The 21221-nt window shown below is 33.1% G+C and overlaps 1 protein-coding gene across 8 annotated transcripts in view; it reads left to right on the top strand.

Moving 5' to 3' along the window:
• LOC127876053 (putative methyltransferase NSUN7) overlaps nucleotides 1-17610 on the top strand; it is a 50599-nt gene extending 32989 nt beyond the window's left edge. For 6 of the 8 annotated variants that reach the window (XM_052420906.1, XM_052420907.1, XM_052420909.1 and 3 more), the window contains exons 6-11: nucleotides 286-481; nucleotides 6424-6567; nucleotides 6885-6986; nucleotides 7630-7880; nucleotides 8806-9215; nucleotides 13544-17610. In XM_052420906.1, the coding sequence (XP_052276866.1) occupies nucleotides 286-481; nucleotides 6424-6567; nucleotides 6885-6986; nucleotides 7630-7880; nucleotides 8806-9215; nucleotides 13544-13574 (1134 nt within the window). In that variant the 3' untranslated portion in view covers nucleotides 13575-17610. Of the gene's footprint in view, nucleotides 1-285; nucleotides 482-6423; nucleotides 6568-6884; nucleotides 6987-7629; nucleotides 7881-8805; nucleotides 9216-13115; nucleotides 13316-13543 lie in introns of those variants that run through there. The other 2 variants (XM_052420911.1, XM_052420912.1) reach the window with 2 other exon arrangements.
• Nucleotides 17611-21221: the final 3611 nt, after the last annotated feature.

The following is a 21221-nucleotide window of genomic DNA, read 5'->3' as shown; positions in this document are numbered from 1 at the left end:
CCTACCAGGATCACTGGCAATGATGGTGTTAACTCTTTCAGTGCTGGAACCTAAATTTGAAGGCCTTTGCAAACAGTTTGGATCCAGATGAGACGCCACAGAACATGGCTTCTCATCAGGATCCAAACTGTTTGCTATTCTGATAGTATATAGAAAAAAATCGAAGAAAATGGTAATTATAGAAATTCAGCAGACGACATTTTAGCAGACGACAAATTTCCCAGCATGCAAAGGGTTAATGTGATGGTGGTTTGTTTATTGAGACTTCTCTTTCACATTTTGCAGGACAAGTCGAGCTGTATTGCCCCTCAGTCCATAAAGTATCTGGTTGGAGATGACGATGATGTGATCCACGTGAATGCAGGGTCTGGGGTCATCACGGCGCATCTGGCCAGTGCCATGCACACATCCTCGGCACATATATTTGCATTCGGCACGACCCCGGCCCTGGCGTCTAATATGGAGAAAATGGGTGTTAAGAGTATCCTTTTTGATAAATGTTTTATTTGCAGAAATGAAATGTTACAGGAATAGGTTTCTTGTGAAATTGTTTGCTTGCATTAAAATTGTTTATTTTCCAGGATCAATGAGAGGTGTGTTTTTTTATGAGGAGTATATAAACAAATATTGGTTATGATCTTTGTCCGTTTCACTTACTTATTTTGCAGCTTAAGAGTCAAGTATGTGCTTTCTTGTAGGGACTGAAGAAACAATTTAAGCACATTTGCAAAAATGATTGTATTTAATAATGTTACTTTTACGTAGTTCTTAAATAATCCAAACTAGACAAATACATATCATTTCCAGCTCTATCAATAATGGTGAATTTTCAGCTATTTATACATTTCAATCTTTTTTATTAATATCATTCATGCTTGATTGTGAAAACAACAACAAAATTTAGGCAGTGTGCGATGTTACATATTTTAAGTTGCGCAGGTTTGATATAAACAGTTCTTTAATCTAAGAATGTACGTCATTCATAATTATATAACCCTAAACAATTATGTTAGTGACCCAGAGTTCATTGAAAAACCTTATCAGTTTTGCCTCAGATACTCTAGTGTAAACCTTAATTAAACAGGAATTCTTCTACCAGAAGTGCTAATCCATGGGCGCAGGAGAAGGTTCTTGTTTACTTTTCTAAATAGTTTGTTGGTTGATACTACAAGGTGTGCTAAAATAGGCTAGGAATGAAAGTCATTGAAATATTTTGTGTTCAAGGAGAAACTTTATTAAGTACAATCATTATCATCTGTAAACTAGATTGATATGAATGTTTCTCTTTTTTTTATTTGCTTCATTCATCATAATATTGCATTGACAAAGTATTTGCCAAATAAAAGTAACATTTCGATGCTTTTCTCCTAGTACAAAGTTAATAACAATGAAATTTTGAACATTGGTATTTCATAATTGTGTATTGATATATGAATTAAGATGACAATGTAATTGCAGTAATCATGAAATTAAACAAGTAATAGCTGGAGTTGGAATGACTTGATAAACAGAAAAATGGAATGTAAATATATTAAAACCACTTTGATATCAATGAGACATGCATTATGTTATTGGCACTCACAGCAATAATTGCCTCTTCAGGGAGCCCAACAGTAAGATCCTTCAAGGTTAAACCTCAATTACCAATCTTAAATGTCTGGTTATAGTTGATTGGCATGATTGAACGTGTCATTACAATTATCAATTTTTGCAATATGTTCAACATTTGCCGTCATCAATTATCACAGTAAATGGAATTTCACAAAATGACATATCGCCTACTGAATGTAATAAGTCATGTAACTGACATTTTTATACATTTTTACTTTTTTACATTTTTGTGTTTATTAAGGTGACATACATCAACTGTTAAAATATTAAGTCAACCTTTTTGGTAAAAATAATGTTTTTATCAAATTTTCAAAATTTACATAACAAACACATGTCATTTTCTGAATGTAAAAAGTAGCGTAACTGACATTTTGTTTAATTTTCAGGAGAAGCAAAAAAATGTGTTATTATTATAATAAACATTATTCCGTATTCTATATTTTCTGGTTAGTATTATAATAACAATTGAAAAACGAAACAAAACTCCAAATTGATATGTCTTTTTTAAAACATTAAAAAATTAAGAAAGGAGCAGTAACCATAATTTCAACACTGAAATATTTTGAGCGCAAAAAATAACGTAAGTGCTCTTACTGTATTTTGGAAAATGTCTGAAAATATACTTTCCTGAACAATTCACAAAATGTCAGTTACCCTAGTTATTACATTCAGTAGACGATATGCAATCAAATAAGAGTGCTTTTGCTATCTGAGTTTATTTTTTTATACAAGTGTGATTTCAAAAAACAATATTATTTGCAAACTATAGATCTCATTAAACATGGTGTAAGTTTAAGAGCTGGTAGCATTTTGCAAAGCTGCTTCCATGAACAACTCACAACCATCAAATGATCACTTTCTCTGAAAGTGTATCACTTATCCTGTACTTATCACTGAAGTTTATCACTAGTGTTTAGAAACTCATCACTTATCTTTAGAAGTTGTATCACTTATCTTTTGATGTTAATCACTTTAATCACTTATAAATCTGTGAACAATATCCCTTAACTAATTTTTTAAAGTTCATCACTTATGGTTGAAATGTGTAGATTATCTAAGAAAATGAATATCTTTTTCAAGGAAGTTTATATCTTTTCCCTGGGAAATACTTCTTCCTGTTGGTAACTATCATCACATTTATCAAGAAGTTAATCCCTTTTATTGAAAGCCTATCACAAATGTCAAATCAGTGGGAGTTTATCACTTATCAATTTGAGTTATCACTTATCAATAGACATTTATCATTATGTAATCTGAGTTGATCTCTTATGAATGGAAGTTTATCTCGTATCAATCGGAGTTAATCACTATCAAGAGAAGTTTATCTTTTATCAATTCGAGTTATCACTTTTCAATGGGTGTTTTTCATTAAGCAATGCGAGTTTATCCCTTATGAATGGGAGTTTTATCTCGTATCAATGGGAGTTTATCACTATTAGGAGTTTATCTTGTATCATTTCAAGTTATCACTTATCTTTGGGTGTTTTCCATTAAGCAATGTAAGTTAATTATCCCCCGCCATAGGCGGAGGGATATTGTTTTGGCATTGTCCGTCCGTCCGTCCTTCCATCTGTCTTTCCGTCCATCCAGAGCCATATCTTTGAAGTGCTTTGGTGGATTTCATTAGCCGGATTTTTTTCGAAAAAATCTCGGCTTATAGATTGATGTTGTCGGGCGGGCGGGGGGGCGGGCGGGCGGGCGGGGGTGGCGGCGTGCTCGAAAATGTTAAAGTTCTTATTTCATGGTATAACTTTGGTATGCTTGGACCTAGAGTCTTCAAACTTGACATGAAGGTTGGCCAGGATTAACAGATGACCACTGGTCATTTCAAGGTCATTCATTTGAAGGTGAAGGTCACTGTGACCTTCAATATAAAAATGTTAAAGTTGTTATAACTTTGGTATGCTTGGACCTAGAGTCTTGAAACTTGACATGAAGGTTGGCCAGAACTAGTAAGTAACCACTGGACATTTCAAGGTCATTCATTTGAAGGTCAAGGTCACTGTGACCTTGAATGTAAAAATGTTAAAGTTCTTATTTCATGTTATAACTTTGGTATGCTTGTACCTAGAGTCTTCAAACTTGAAATAAAGATTGGCCAGTACTAGAAGATGACCACTGGTCATTTCAATGTCATTCATTTGAAGGTCAAGGTCACTGTGACCTTAAATGTTAAAATGTTAAAATTGTTATAACTTTGGTATGCTTGGACATAGAGTCTTCAAACTTGACATGAAGGTTTGCAAGCACACTTAGATGACCACTGGTCATTTCAAGGTCATTCATTCTAAGGTCAAGGTCACTGTGACCTTGAATGTAAAAATGTTAAAGTTCTTATAACTTTGGTAGGTAAAAATGTTAAAGTTCTTATTCCATGTTATAACTTTGGTATGCTTGTACCTAGAGTCTTCAAACTTGACATAAAGGTTGGCCAGTACTAGAAGATCACCACTGCTCATTTCAATGTCATTCATTTGAAGGTCAAGGTCACTGTGACCTTCAATGTTAAAATTGTTATAACTTTGGTATGCTTGGACCTATAATCTCAAACTTGACGTAAAGGTTTGCAAGCACACTTAGATGACCACTGGTCATTTCAAGGTCATTCATTTCAATGTCATTCATTTGAAGGTCAAGGTCACTGTGAACTTAAATGTTAAAATGTTAAAATTGTTGTAACTTTGGTATGCTTGGACCTAGAATCTCAAACTTGACGTAAAGGTTTGCAAGCACACTTAGATGACCACTGGTCATTTCAAGGTCATTCATTTGAAGGTCGAGGTCACTGTGACCTTGGATGTAAATATGTTAAAGTTGTTAATACTTTGGTATGCTTAGACCTAGAGTCTTCAAACTTGATATGAAGGTTGGCCAGAACTAGTAGATGACCACTGGTCATTTTAAGGTCAAGGTCACCGTGACCTTGAATGTAAAAATGTTAAAATTCTTATTTCATGGTATAACTTTCTTATGCTTGGACTTACAGTCTTCAAACTGGACATGAAGGTTGGCCAGCACTAGTAGATGACAATTGGTCATTTTAAGGTCATTGAAGGTCAAGGTCACTGTGACCTTGAATGTTAAAAATTAAAAGTTGTTTTAACTTTCGTATGCTTGGACATGGACTTTGCCATGACTAACAGATGACCACTGGTCAAGAGAACAACTGGTCATTTTAAAGTCTTTCAATTGACAGTGACACAAGGTTTGCTCATGCCTTGAAAAGTACTTACATTTCATTTTGACCTTTGAACAATATTTCAGTAATTTAAGTATTGCATTGACAAAAACACGAAAGGTACTTTCCTGTCATTTAAATCAAAAATCCGGCTTCAATGCGGTCATCTCCGACCGCGGAACTCTTGTTGAAACTTGGTATGAGTTTATCACTTATCAATTTGAGTTATCACTTATCAATAGACATTTATCATTATGTAATCTGAGTTGATCTCTTGGAAGTTTATCTCGTATAAATCAGAGTTTATCACTATCAAGAGAAGTTTATCTTTTATCAATTCGAGTTATCACTTATCAATGGGTGTTTTTCATTAAGCAATGCGAGTTTATCCCTTACGAATGGGAGTTTTATCTCGTATCAATGGGAGTTTATCACTATTAGGAGGAGTTTATCTTGTATCATTTCAAGTTATCACTTATCTTTGGGTGTTTTCCATTAAGCAATGTAAGTTAATTATCCCCCGCCATAGGCGGAGGGATATTGTTTTGGCATTGTCCGTTCGTCCGTCCTTCCATCTTTCTTTCCGTCCATCCAGAGCCATATCTTTGAAGTGCTTTGGTGGATTTCAATGAAACTTGGTATGAGTATGTATACGGATAAGAGGATGATGCACGCCAAATGGCATTGTACATCATCAGTTAATAACAGTGTTATGGCCCTTTTTATCTTGAAAAAATGCTTTTTGTGTGTTTTCGGAGCCATATCTTGGAAGTGCTTTAGCGGATTTCATTGAAACTTGGTACGAGTACATGTATATATAATGGATAAGAGGATGATGCACGCCAAATGGAATTGTACACCATCTGTTAATAACGGAGTTATGGCCCTTTGTATCTTGAAAAAATGCTTTTTTGAGTGTCAAATAAAATACTTTTGTGTCCAGAAGCATATTGGCAGGGGATATCAATTCAACGAATTTGCTTGTTTTTTATGCTCCCCGAAATAAATTTTGGTGGAGCATATAGTTGCCAGTTTGTCCTTCCTTACTTACTTCCTTTCTTCCGTCACACTTTTGCTACCGTTTCTTATAGCGCCTTCAATACTTTACCAATCGCTTTCATATTTGGCATGTAGGTACCTTGCATGGATTTCTACCTTTTGATGAGGTTTGAGGTCACTGGGGTCAAGGTCACCAAGGCTAATAATAGACTTCCGTCCGTCACACTTTTGCTACCGTTTCTCATAGCGCCTTCAATACTTTACCAATCGCTTTCATATTTGGCATGTAGGTTCCTTGCATGGACCTCTACCTTTTGATGAGGTTTGAGGTCACTGGGGTCAAAGTCAAGGTCACCAAGGCTAATTTTTTTTTTTTTTTAGGTGGTTATTAACACCTAGATTGACAAAGCGCATCATCGGGGAGCATCCATCAGTTTCACTGATATTCTTGTTATGAATGGGAGTTTATCACTATCAATGGAAGTTTATCTATTATCAATGGGAGTTAATTACTATCAATGGGAGTTTATCTAATCAATGGGATTTTATCTGTTATAAATGGGAGTTAATTACTTTTCCCATGGCTAAATCCTAGTAGTGTACCTTCAATCAGTTTGACTTTAACCCTTGTGAAGATGTGAAGGAGCAGTCAGAGCAGTTCCTGAACATTGAGACGGATGACAACAGGTTCAAGAATGTCAAGGTTGTCTTGGTCACAGCAGACTGCACAAAGTCTGGCATCACCAACCCCATAGACTTTGTTGTCAACGAGGGTGAAGGTATGTTTGCATGGGAGTTGAGGAACTTTGCATGATACATATGAGCTGTATGTTTTGCCTGTAAAATTGTGCATAAAACAAAAATAATTTGAAGATAAAAAAGCAGTTCAAAATATAAAAATAGTTGTAACTATCGGTATATCGGATGTTAATGTATGAGAACTTTAAAATCATTGTTTGAAACAGAAAACACACGAATGAAAATTATTTCTATGTGAAATTATTTAGCGTAGACACACTTCAAATTATTCAACCATTCAAAGCAGCACTTAATGTATGACAAGTGTATTGAACTGCTGTATGTTTACCTTTGTTAGACATGAAGATCCTCAAGTATCTGTCCCTGGGTGAGACCGATGAGACAAAACTGGGGGAGATGATAGCCAGCCATGGTGCAGTTCTCAGACATGCCATGAAATGTAGGCCATTAGGGAGTTATTCCAGCTTTTGATATTATTGTTACTAAAAATATTGTAGTTATATGGAAAAAAATGTCTGAACAGCTAGACATTATTTAAAAACTTTGGATGAATGTTTTTAAGTAGCTTTTTAAAAAACGTTTAAACAGCTGTTTTTTTCTCAATGATAAATGTATATCAAGATGTTGCTGGACATGCCATAGTGAACAGGTGGGTGTCAAGGTCTTATATATAAGCAATTAAACAGTGGATAAATTCTTTGAATTGCATGTAGATAAGTACTAGGTAACCAGTACTTATGATAGAAACTTTTGAATTTAAATAAAAAGAAAAGTCAAATTTAATGTGTGTGTGTGTGTGATTCAATTCAATTCAATGTCCTTTTCAGAGTTAAGTATGTTATAATTATGACTTTTTTGGCAATTTCCTCTATATGAAGACATTTTTTTTGCACTTGTATATAAACAATATTTATCTATTATGTATATATTTACATATAAAAACGACTAAAGTTGGTTTATAATTGACACTTCTGATAAAGGCTCAGACTTAAACATGTATGTTATTTAAATAAGTTCAGTAACAAAACAGATTTTTATGTACAATAAATTGCATTTAATTATGAACAAAATATACATTTCAGTAAGCAAGGTGCAGGCCATAGTATACATGACCCGCTCGATCAACGAGTCTGAGAACGAGCATGTCGTCTCGAAGGCTGTTGAGCAGGTGAACACGCTGCAGCAGCGCAAGTTCCCATGGAGAGTTGTTCCCCCTGTGCTGCCGTTCAGTGGCAACGACATTGAGAAGGGCGTTGGCATCGTCGGAAAGTTCGTCAAGTTTTCACCGTCTGAGAAGAACAGCGGTTGTTTTGTTGCTGTTATTACTCGCGAGGTCAGTTTTTCACTCTGTTATATCTTGTTATTGGCTGAAATACACTCACTGAGAATATTTTTTGTGTAGGTTTGTATGGGAAGAGATTATAGAGTTGGATGGCGCTAGAGACAATTGGATCTGATAAAGAAATGCTTAGAAGATAGCAAATGTTCAGCTCAAGCCATGATCTTATTCCAGAGAACCGTATAAAATGCTTGTGTGGCAGATATTCTTTTTTTTAATTTTTATAATGATAATAATTATATTATGAAGTCAAACGTATAGCTCCCACCTGAACCTGACACTAACCTGTATGCATAAATATATTTTAAAGAAGAGCTGTCTCCATCGGAAGACATATGCCCCTGAAAAACGCTTTTTTCGAAACCAAAATGCAGATTTCGAAGGTCCAAGGGGTCAAAATTTGTGTGCGTATGGAAAGGCCTTGTCCATATACACATGCATACCAAATATGAAGGTTACATCTGAAGCAACATAGAAGTAATGAGCATTTTTCGATACCTAAACCCAAAAGTGTGATGGAAAGACAGACTGACAGACAGAGAGTGACAGTGCAATCACTATATTCCCTCCTTCGGGGGCATAAAAACATGCATATTCAATACTGAATATTAATATAGGGCAGAATTTGAGCATGTTATTTATGATTAGAGATTTAATATGTCTTTTGTCAATTTTTTACTGTACTTATTCCCTCATTTGACAGGCCTTCAACACATAGAATTATTATTACTAGTATTATGTAAAAATGTCATGAAATGTCACAATTAAAACAAACTTAATTCCTCCATCCGATTGAAAAAAAATAACTCAATTGATAATTGATAATAATTGATATTATAAACATTTAAATATGTCTGATGCACTCGATGTTTGCAAAACCCCTTACCAGTAAATTGTTGTTTCATTTAATGTTCCCCAGCCCGAGGATGTAAAGGAGGCCCACAAGGACATCCTAGAGCGGGCTCGAGCCCAGGGACTCCTGGGGGGCAAGAAGAAGACCAAGAAGCCCGCAGAGCACGAAGCAGAGACGGAAGTGGCGACGAGCGGTGACGACGATAAACTCTTGGAGCGGCGTGTCAAACATGCGCCACGAAAACTGCGAACGGCAAACTCCTTCTCAACTAACTTTAACCATGCCGCGAGTATTGTGAAGTCCCAGATCTACACAAAGCCCAAGACGCCACACCGCCACACCAAATCTTTGCCCACCCTGACAGCGAAGTCTCACATCCAGCGGGTTAAAGAGCTCGCGGACCCCTTAGATAAGAAGGAAAAGCCGCTAAAGGTAGCGGAACATGTGAAGGTGGTGAAACACCCGGCGCCTTTCAGGTGAATGACTGACAACGCATGCTCCTTCAATGCTACTTCTCCTCCCTATCCCCCAGATGCAATATCACTCACGATTCCCTCTCAATACCACGCCCCTATTGTGTACGGGACATTTCTCAATACATTTCTTGGATGGCCGTTTATTACGCTGCTTGACTTTCACATTCTCTATCACTGTTGAGAGTATCAAACTCTATTTTTACGGACAGTGTTCATGCATGTTGAGTTTCACACTGGTGGATAACTTGTTACAAGCTATTTCTTATTTTATTTCATTAGGCAGAGCTTTTGCATAGAACAACTATTAAGTGAACCAGTTTTTTAGGCTTTTTTTTCAATATTGTGTCTTTTTTTTATATATGTCCCCCAATCTATACTGTTTTTGCCCTGTTGGTTTGTTGGTTTGTTTGCGTCAAACTTTTACATTGGCCATATTAAACTTTTGCAATATTGAAGATAGCAACTTGATATTTGGCATGCATGTGTATTTAATGGAGCTGCACATTTTGAGTGGTGAAAGGTCAAGGTCATCCTTCAAGGTCAAAGGTCAAATATATGGGGGGGACATAGTGTTTCACAAACACATCTTGTTCGTTTAGTTTTTTATCAATTAAGTGAAACCAAGTTGTCTCCACAATTTAATAAACAACTTCGCATGCTTTAATTGCATTGTGATGATGCAGATATTTGATAAGAAAATGTTTGCTGCATAGAAAATGCTTAAAGTAATTGTCAATTCAATTTAAACATTTATTCTGCTTATGCTGTTGAAATTCGGCATGAAACAATAATATGATTTATAACATTTATTGTACATGCAAAAGCTGTTGCCACATTTATTTTGTTCATAATCTTTTTTTTTGGTTACATTTGTGATATTTATTTTTATTATTTTTGAATGCAATTTAAAAGCAATATAAAGTGATATATTCATTTGTTCACATTAGATCTAGTCATATTTTATTCATTAATTATGTGCATTGTAATAGTATAAGTATATATGCATCGTATGCGAGTTAGGTGCTTATTGTTTTATAAAATGTAATTTTAAGACTTGTGTATAGGAAATACTATTTTTAGGATAAACAGGTAAGCAATTAATACTCGTAATTTGTTGATATGGACATGTTTTCATGCTCCGGTTATGCTGGTTTTGTTGTTTCCGCTTGAGTGCCTGAAAGCCAGGAACTGTCTTACTGGTATATAAATTTACATGTATCACAATGTAATAAGTGCTCTCATAATTAAAAGTTCATTTAAGAGAAAACAAATGTTTTAAAAATAGGTTGGTAACATGAGTAGACATCTTTAATGTATAGGGGATTATCTTGAGTACCCAATGCATCAAGTTCTACTAAATGACAATTTATATTTACAACAAGTTAAAAAAAAAATCTTTTCTTTTTGTGTTTCAAAGGTAAGATTTATAAGTGCCTTTTGCAAAGTGCCTTTATTTCTTAATTAATAAAAATAAATACATGTATTTCAGAACTTGATATTGCAAAAAACATATTATAATGGAGTGTTTTTTATTTACTTTGTTCAATACCTATAGATATGTCACAGTTGTTTGAAGGAACATTGAAGAAGTAATTGTTCTGTGTTTTCTAAGTTGTTCAAAGATGGCAAAATGCATTGATATAACGCTTATAAAAATACTACAGATTGAATATGTATCAAAACCAACTTAAAAGTTTTCTTTAAAAAAAATTGGTGTCTTTGTGTAAACAGTTTATGCTTCAAATCATTTGTCTTGGATCCTGTAAAATATCAAGATTTTCTTGATCAAATTTAACCCATTTATGCCTATAGTGGACTCTCCCATCCTTCTAAATTGGATAAATTTATTTTCAAAATTGGGGATATCTAGTATATTCATTTCTATATTTAGAATATTTTTTACAGAAATTCCTTTAAGCAAACAGCGCAGACCCTGATGAGACGCCACATCATGCAGCGTCTCATCTGGGTCTACGCTGTTTGCCAAGGCCTTTTTTCTAGACACTAGGCATAAATGGGTTAATACAGTCATATTTTGCTTTAATTGCTTGTTGCATGCAAAGCATGAATGCATTAGTGTTGTTTTGCATGTACTTGTTGGCTATATATGCACTGAATTGCACTGAATATATAAACCTATATATGCTTGTTGTTCACAGTTTTGGCAGTTATAGTCGTAAAGAATTAAGGTACTGACATATATTTTACTTAATAATAATACTTCTTTATTTTATATTTAAAACATTTGTCTTCAAACCATCATATAATGTATTGTTTAGTTTTTACATACTTCTTTATTTGATATTTAAAACATTTGTCTCTTTCAAACCATCATATAATGTTGTTTTTTTTGTTTTTCAATCTTTACAATTGCTATCCAATATATCCTGTAGTCATTTTTCTGACCCCATAAACTACTGCTGGCATTATGACTGTGCTACATGAATTTTTTAAATCAATAGTTAGATAGATTTTCAAGTTGTTAACAAAGATAGCTGTAAGGTGTATTGTAACCTTAATGTATCCGAAATTAAGGTAATTTACACCACATGGTTGTCTTTTCAATTCATATGTATGATATGCAAATAATATGTTTTAAGTGTTCCTCATGGAAAATGAAGAAAATTCATGCCCTGAACTGTCATTTGAACCAGGCTTCAAATTTCTCGCCAGTCATATACATTAATGTCAGTTATTTATAATTCACAATTGTTTACAATGATATGTTTAACAGTTTATAAATTTATAAGTGTAGAATAGCCCTGAATAAAAAGAAAATATGTTGGTTTTTGTAGAATATTGGTTCTTAATCCACTTATGGTTACAGATTATTTCATTGAACACACGTGAATTAAACTCAATAATCTATCAAAACCAACAAATAGTCTCTATTATTTCATGTTTTATCCGTTTTTAGGAAAATTTTAGTTAAAATAGGTAATTCACTGTTTGAAGAATTAAAATTACCTCTGTGATAATTTTCTTTTTTATGTCCCCCACCACTATAGTGGGGGACATATTGATTTTGCCCTGTCTGTTGGTTTGTTTGTTGGTTTGTTTGTTGGTTTGTTTGTTTGCCCCAACTTTAACATATGCAATAACTTTTGCAATATTGAAGATAGCAACTTCATATTTGGCATGCATGTGTATATCATGGAGCTGCACATTTTGAGTGGTGAAAGGTCAAGGTCATCCTTCAAGGTCAAAGGTCAAATATATGGGTCAAAGTCGCTCATTAAATGTACACTTTTGCAATATTATAGCTAGCAACTTGATATTTGGCATGCGTGTGTATCTCATGGAGCTGCACTATTTGAGTGGTGAAAGGTCAAGGTCATCCTTCAAGATCAAAGGTCATATATATGGGGACATAGTGTTTCACAAACACATCGCTTGTTTTAAATTAAAATAAGCCTTATGTACTTTTTTACAATTTTGCGGTTTCACATATCTTCATTATTCCTGAATGGATGTTGCACTTGTTTGCTTTTAATGTACCCAGTTGTACCCATATGCATGACTATATGTTATAAATGATATGCAATTATATGCATGCACAAACATATTTTATTGTTTAATCTCGGTTTAGAAATTCGTTTATTATAAGTTGAGTATAGCTTAACATAACATATCTATTACAAATTTGAACAATTACATACTTTTATATATTACATAAATTAAATTCAAATAGTATGAATATTCACAGATAGTGGTGTACAAAGAGGTTTGTTTATAGTTAATGTACATATTAGAAAAACTATAGTCTTGATTAATATGTTACTGTATGTATCAACATAGTTGATTAATGATTATAGTTAATATTTATTTCTGTTGTTAGTCTATTATGTTACATATATTAAAATGGAACTGAATAAATGAAGTTGTATTTCTTCTCACTAGTTTCCGAAAGAGGCCATTCACAGAGCTTTGAAGTCTCCAATACAACAACCAGATATGACATGAAAACAATCTAAATTACTGCTATTGGTGCCTATTTATTATTGCCATATATACAAACTGTGATAAAATAGCTGTGTTATCTTTGAATGTGAAGTTATGTATATAATACATCATTTATAACAATAATTTCCCTCAAATGATATGATTTCGTGAAAATAGTAGTTATGTTTTTTGCAAATGAGTTTTATAAGCCTTATATTTTATTTAAAAAAATCAAAGCAATATTGTTTTCAAACATTGCTAAGGGAAGAGAATCATGAATTTCATGAGGCTAGAAATATTTCTGGAACAGTATCTCATTGTTCGGAGGAAAAAATATCTCAAAACAGGTAATATTTTATTGACAATTTCAAGATTTTGAATTTTAGAAGAAAGCACCGGAAAAATAAGAAGAAGTAAGTTGTGTAAGTATATTCATCATGGTAACCCTGCACATTCAAAACAAAAAGCACACTGTCAACAATCTTGGCATGCACCCTTATGCACAGTTGGGGATATTTGTTTTCAACTTAAAATGCTATGTTGAGCCACACTATGAAAACAAGGTTTGATGCATGTGCATTAACCCTTTGCATGCTGGGAAATTTGTCGTCTGCTAAAATGTCGCCTGCTGAATTTCTAAAATAAGCATTTTATAAAAAAAAAATTCAAAGAATACTATAAGAATAGCAAACAGTTTGGATCCTGATGAGACGCCATGTTCTGTGGCGTCTCATCTGGATCCAAACTGTTTGCAAAGGCCTTCAAAATTTGGTTCCAGCATTGAAAGAGTTAAGTGTTGTCCCAGATTAGACTTTACAGACCACTTTTATTTTTCTTTGAAAGAAATTCTGGTCTTAACAAAATTCCAGTTCAAGCAGTAAGTGCTGTCCTTAAATAGACAGTGAGGACTGCACAGGCTAATCTGTACAGACACTACGCACATGAGTTAAGCAACATTTTCCAATAACACCCCTCATTATGTGATTCACAGTGACTTGTATATGTTATAGTCTTCGTTACGTTAAATATAATTTACAATTTACTCAATGCCAGATTCGAATAGAAATTATTTAAATTTCTGCATTGATCAGACTTTCAGTTAAGCAATTGTTCACAAGAATTATTTTGTTGTTCTTTTTCTAAAAAATATTTTGGTATTATTGGCAATAGTTTTTAACATAAGGCACCTTTTTTTTGGTACAAATTTACTGCTTTTAAGTGAAAGAATGATTGCTATTGCTTGATTTGTTTTGTTTCAATTTTGTGCAATAATCAGATTTTTTTTAATTATTTCTTGATTCAGATTTTGTGAATGTTTTATGTCTGTAAATTGTGCAACCCCTTGTGAATACTATCACTTACCTTGACCGTCCCAGTTACTTGAACTATAATGTATTTTTGTCATTGCATAAAAGTAAAATATCTCTCAAAAGATAGAAAGTAACATATATACAAGTCTGCTTCCAGTATTTCTTATGTGGACGGTTCCTTTTAGAGTTCCAAGATAATAAAACAATTGTTACATACACATTCTTCCAACCTCAGAGACTGTATTTTATACGAGGAACAGACACAAATCAAAGACAGAGTTAAAACCAGACTTGTCAAGCAATATGGTCCCCTACCGGTGAAACTCCACAATTTTCAGCAATATTTCTAGTCTATTTGTTGCTATAGAAACCTGATTTCTAGATGTAGGAACAAAATGAAATGACTTGCATAATCTCCATATTGCCATCTATCCATGTTTCAAGTTTCATGAAAAAATATGAAGAACTTTTAACATTATCGCAGGATCCACCATTTTCAGCAATATTTCTAGTATTTTTGCCATAGCAACCAGAATTCTTGACATAGGAATAAAATGAAATGACGTGCATAATCTCCATATTGCCATCTGTCCATGTTTTAAGTTTCATGAAAAAATATGAAAAATAAGTTATCACAGGGTCCAGAAAAGTGTCACAGACTCACGGACACACAGAACGCAAACCATAAGTACCCTCAGGTTTCACCATTAGGGGACAAAAAAAACACACTCTAGATTTATATAAATGGAAAAAAGCTATTATATACGATTAATAGCTATTGTGATAATACAATAATGAAGAAATGTTTAAATGTATTCATAAAGAACTTTCTAAAGACTTAATTATTTGTATAAAGCCTGGAAGGGAAGAAAAACTAAAGATTTGTTAATTTTGAAAAATTATATACATCTGTCAAATTATAATTATAATGCTACTGCCATAATATTATCTTCAATATTTTAACTGTTTACAATAATTGAATGTGCTTAGTATTGACTGCATGGAAAATATTGACTAATGATGTTGCACTATACAGGAGCTCTTTATTGTATTTTGCTTTGAATGCTTGCGATTGTTAAAACTCAAAAATGATTTATTATTAAACTCATGGACTGTGTAAATTATTGTGGACCATTTCTGTACACATGATCAGCTTTGTATTGCAGATATATAAAGAGCCACAACTCTGCATGGAGAATTGACAATGTCATTCTTTTTAGGGCACTGTTATTTATTGATAATTTTGATGGTGCCTCTCCACAACACACTTTTAAGGACAAGTCTGCCAAGTACTGTATGAAAACTTGTTCTGTCCATCTGTTTAAACTGAACGGATATCTTATGTCATAGCAGAAACTATTTGTAATGAAGACTGTTAATTGTTGTATGAATATATATATATACAGGATGACTGTGCTATTGTGATTGTTTCCATTTAGGGAGGAAACAATACCTGCTATGTTTATTCCAATTAATTTACATTTAATGCATGGTGTGTTGTAAAAACATCTTAAAATTTTATGGTGGCACGATTTTTGTAGGGGATTTGCATATTTAAGGAACATATCATTTGTTTCACATTTAAATAGTTGACTTATGCTATTGTTTTAATTAAATAACCTTATCTTACTTGTTTGCTGTTATTGTTATACAGACCTTTTGTTATCTGTTTGGCATGAAATGTAACTGAAAAATTATCCAGTCACAATAAATAATAAAGCTACATCACTGTGTCCCTGACAGGAGTTGCAGCCCTTTTGTTATAAGTTTCCAATTACACTGTACTGGATTGGTTTTTGGGACTTAATGCACATATATTTGGAAAGTGAAACAACTTTTCTATGTACAATAGTCTTTTTAATTGTAAGCTATACTAAAAATGTACAGTTTGTATCAAAGGTATTGTTTCCACATATTCCCCTATAAGTATATACCTTTTTGACTTTTAAAAAACCAGACCCATATTATGTCAATTTAACCAATCAACAGTAAATAAAAAGTCACAAGTTTTTTATATAGTTTCGCTGCTACTTTTGGTTAAGTTTACTTGATTGTCTTTTAGAAAAACAACAATATGCAACTCATGTACATGTTTATTTTTAATAAAGAATGGCGTATCATAAATTTGGTATACAAACCAAACTAGTAATAAAGCTAAACAATTACAAATCACATGACAACATTTTGGTGATCACATAAAACAACAGATGTGTACACCATACACGGTCTGCATAAACCATTGCACTAAACATTACTGGCAATGAACATGACAAGAAACTGGTAATTTTGATAAGGCTGCACTACAATGAAATAGAAGTTCAGATAAGACATTTTGAAAAAAAAATCCATATCAGATACACAAGAGCAAAAATTCAAGCAAAATGCTTGGTACTTCATATTGTGACCAAGTAACCTTAAATATACCAACATGTCAAAATGCAACACTTGATATTCTATGTAATAAATTTTACAATTTGTTGAATACATGTATTGCAAATTTTATATAAAAGGAAAATGACTGTCATAAATGAAAGCAAATGGTAAGACATCGTAGCAAGATGGCACAAATATGTACGGCATGACCTTGAACTAGGGAAGAACATTAAGACTATAGAAGCAAAGGTGTAGTGAACCATTTTATGGCTTCAAAACATGAGATTAGGCGGCAATACATGTAATAAATAAATGGATACAAAATTTGAAAAGTATTGTTCATGTAAATATAATGTTTATAAATACAATATTGAACTTAAATTCATGTTGGTATAACGCCTATGAATACAAGTTTAAACTATCACTAAATATGTGTCCTTCAGACATGAATGCCTGCATATTTCTTTTTGTGTCACAACTCATTTAATAAAAAAAATGCCCAAATTCCCCTGCTGATTAAAAAGAATATCAGATTTCATCACTTTAGTAGTATTACTTTTTACACATCAAAGAGTAATTTTCTGCTCAAAAATGGCCTCAACCAAGGTGGATAAATGATTGTGATTTACAAGGAGAAATTAAGCCTGATATTTTTGGTTTTAAACAATTTAACAGTGAACAGTGGTTAACAGCAGCAGTAACAACAACAGCAACAGTTAGATGAACAACCACAATATCAGACAGTAGAATTGTGAATAAAATTGTGTGAATTTTTTTTAAAAAAAGCTTTTCACAACACATATTGGACAAATTAAATATAACTGACACCAGTTATTCTTTTCTATCATTATTTAGCAAAAAGGATTTGGAATTAATCGAGTAAAACATATTGGAAGAGACACATAAATATGGTATGATATCACAACGAATGTCAGAACTTTTTATCAAATGGTCTTAAACAACAAAGCTAATTGTATGAAAACATGCTGCTTAATTCAAAAGATTGTTAAATGATAACATACATTGACTTTTTTACCTAATCAAACATGGAAAATGTCTTCAAAGAAAATGTTGCCTGTGTTGTTGTTTTTTAAATTATCGTGAACATATTTAAAACAAGATGTGTTTGGGAAACACAATGTCCCCCTATATGACATTTGACATTGAAGGATGACCTTGACCCTTCACCACTCAAAATGTGCAGCTCCATGAGATACACATGCATTTCAAATATAAAATTGCTAGCTTCAATATTTCAGAAGTGACATAACATGAGCAATTTTGACCCATATATTTGACCTTGAAGGATGACCTTGACCTTTCACCACTCAAAATGTGCAGCTCCATGAGATACACATGCATGCCAAATATCAAGTTGCTATCTTCAATATTGCAAAAGTATTCATAAAATAAGCTATTTGGGCCACATATATTTTACCTCTGACCTTGACCTTTCACCACTCAAATGTGCAGCTCCATGAGATACACATGCATGCCAAATATCAAGTTGCTATCTTCAATATTTTAAAAGTATTCATAAAATAAGCGATTTGGGTCACATATATTTGACCTCTGACCTTGAAGGATGACCTTGACCTTTCACCACTCAAAATGTGCAGCTCCATGAGATACACATGCAAGCCAAATATCAAGTTGCTATCTTCAATATTGCAAAAGTTATTGCAAAATGTTAAAGTTGGCGCAAACCAACCAACAGACCAACCAACAGACAAGGCAAAAACAATATGTCCCCCACTACTATAGTGGGGGATATAATAAGCATATTTGAAAGGATTATATTAAACAGGAACTTTCTAACTAATTATCCACAAAGCAGTTGGAAGGATTCTGTATCAACGGTTACATGTACATAATTTCTATGGTAACAGTAAGTTACTACATATGTAACAAAATAAAATACACATTAGCAGAACCATGCAGGCTCATTGCATTTTTATTTCTGAAATATTATAAAAGAAAACAAAACTTGAACTGAGCTAGACAACCAGTTATATCATTTTCTTCAATTTGGTATACTACCTACACAACAGTCTAGTTTATGTCAATAAAACAATAACTGATACAGTAACAGTTACTCCATTAAGTACTGCAAATGTAAATTTATTTGTTATATATCTGAATATTTAGTCCCAATCAACTTCTAATAACAACAGTAACATCACATTTATATCTTACTTTAAATAACTTTCTTTATATAAACCATTATGATCTTTAACGATGTAACATATCAAATAACTATCGGATTCAAAACAGATCATGTGCAACAGTAACCAGGTAACAGTATCTTTAGAACAAAATCAACACAACAATGGTCACAATGTGTTTAAACTTGTTTTGAGATATCATCTGTAAATCGACAAACTCAAAGCTTCCATTCTATATACCTCCTCCATTTAACATGGTTTTTGGTTGATTTAGAACGGCTAGTAGTAACTATTAAGCAATGTTAAATAACACATCTCTATTTAATGATGGCACAAACATAACTACTAAGCAAAACTTAATTTACTACCCACTTAACATAATCAATTTGTTCTTGTTAAAATTGATAAGATAAAAATGTAAACTGCATAAAATTGTTGCATTATTATAAAATGAAAACAGCTAACTAAAACACCAAAGTTATGTGCAATATAAAAGCATGCAAAAATAATATTTGGCACACAAAAAGTCACATACACTTCAACACCATTATTTCGAAGTCGTCGGGACCGTTAAAAAAACTTCGGATTAACGATAATTCGAAATAAACATTTGACAGACGACTTCTTTGATTCTGTAATAATAAAACGTTGCGGAATTCACATGGTTCGGTTACACGCTACTATTAATAATTGTTTTACTGAAAAACGTAAACTAGTCAGATTGCAATAGATTTCTACTTGTAACAAACGAAGGAATAAACGATTCTTGTTCTTCTTTTTATGTTTTCTCTAAGTACAGAACATATTAAATATAATGAATATGCACTAATTATCAGAACATATTAAATATAACGAATAGCACAAATTACCAGACCATATAAAATATAACGAACAGCACAAATTGTCATACATGTAAATACAAATGAATACATTTTCGGAAATGAATTAACATTTTTTGTAAATAAGACGCGATGTCCCTCTGAACACTGGCCTTAGCAGCACTAAACTGGACGCGTGTAACATATTTCTCCAATTTGTCAAGGACATTGAAGAACTCATTTTCACCTGCGTTTTGCTCGCAGAAGGTAGAGTTTATATAAGATGAATTTTATTGGACCACATTTACATAACGTGACACGTTTATTTGTTACTTAAGAATGCAAAACTACATAAATAGTAATTATCGGCTTTTGACGACATTATAAAATTAACACGCTACGCGAAGAAGACAAAGGTGTAACTATCAGCTTTTGACGCGCCACGCCCAGACGACAAAGGTGTGAAATTATGCTCAGCGTTTTGCAGCTTTGACTTCATATTAAAGATTGATGATTACGTGCGAATTATAGTGTTGGGACCGACAGAATCACTTCGAATTAACGATTTTTTAGGTTTAACGAAGTTCGGATTAACAATGAAATTTTACATTAAACAAAGAAGAACCAAAGTCGGGACCAGAAAAATACTTCGAAATAACGGTGACTTCGGATTATCGGTGTTCGAAATAACGGTGTTGAAGTGTAACCACAACCTAAAATACAACTTAACACACAACTTCAAACTCAAAAACAAAGTTTGAACAAAGAAATCATCTCATAAACCGGTCAATATTCATTAAATCTACTCAATGATTCATTCTTATAATGAAACCAATAAATTCGACATCTGATAATTCTACTGTATAACATATGGAAAATAATTCTAAGACAACACAAAAGTATTCAAAATTGTAATGGTTAGATGTGCCAATCTGAATGTAAGGTACAGTGTTTACATAGTGTTCATAATGCTCCACACAAGACTACAACCTAATTCAGCTTGCTTTATTTTGGTAAAACTATTTGATGCTAATAAACCTTTCCATATAGTTGGTTATAACCTGATGAAATCAGTTACTTAGAGAGCATAATGAAGAAGACACACCAACAGTGCTAAAACTATATGCCTCCTGGGGGGGGGGTAAAAATTAGTATTATTAACTTTCCTTTTTGCCCTAAAAACAATATAATTCACTCTATTACCACGGTATCAATAATTTGTTCCGAATGCAATCTACAATATTGGCCAACACTGAACAATACTTCAGGATGCAAGACAATCTTGCTGTGTACATATATGAAGATCATCTTACCTTGTTACCATTCACTGTTAAAATATACCAATTTTAAAAATAATATATTTGATTTGTGTGTGTACGTTTGGTTTGTGTCAATCAC

Source organism: Dreissena polymorpha, chromosome 4 (assembly GCF_020536995.1).
Source record: "Dreissena polymorpha isolate Duluth1 chromosome 4, UMN_Dpol_1.0, whole genome shotgun sequence".
Lineage (NCBI taxonomy): Eukaryota > Metazoa > Mollusca > Bivalvia > Myida > Dreissenidae > Dreissena > Dreissena polymorpha.
The sequence above is the reverse complement of the archived record's forward strand: the minus strand, read 5'-3'. Positions and strand labels throughout refer to the sequence as shown.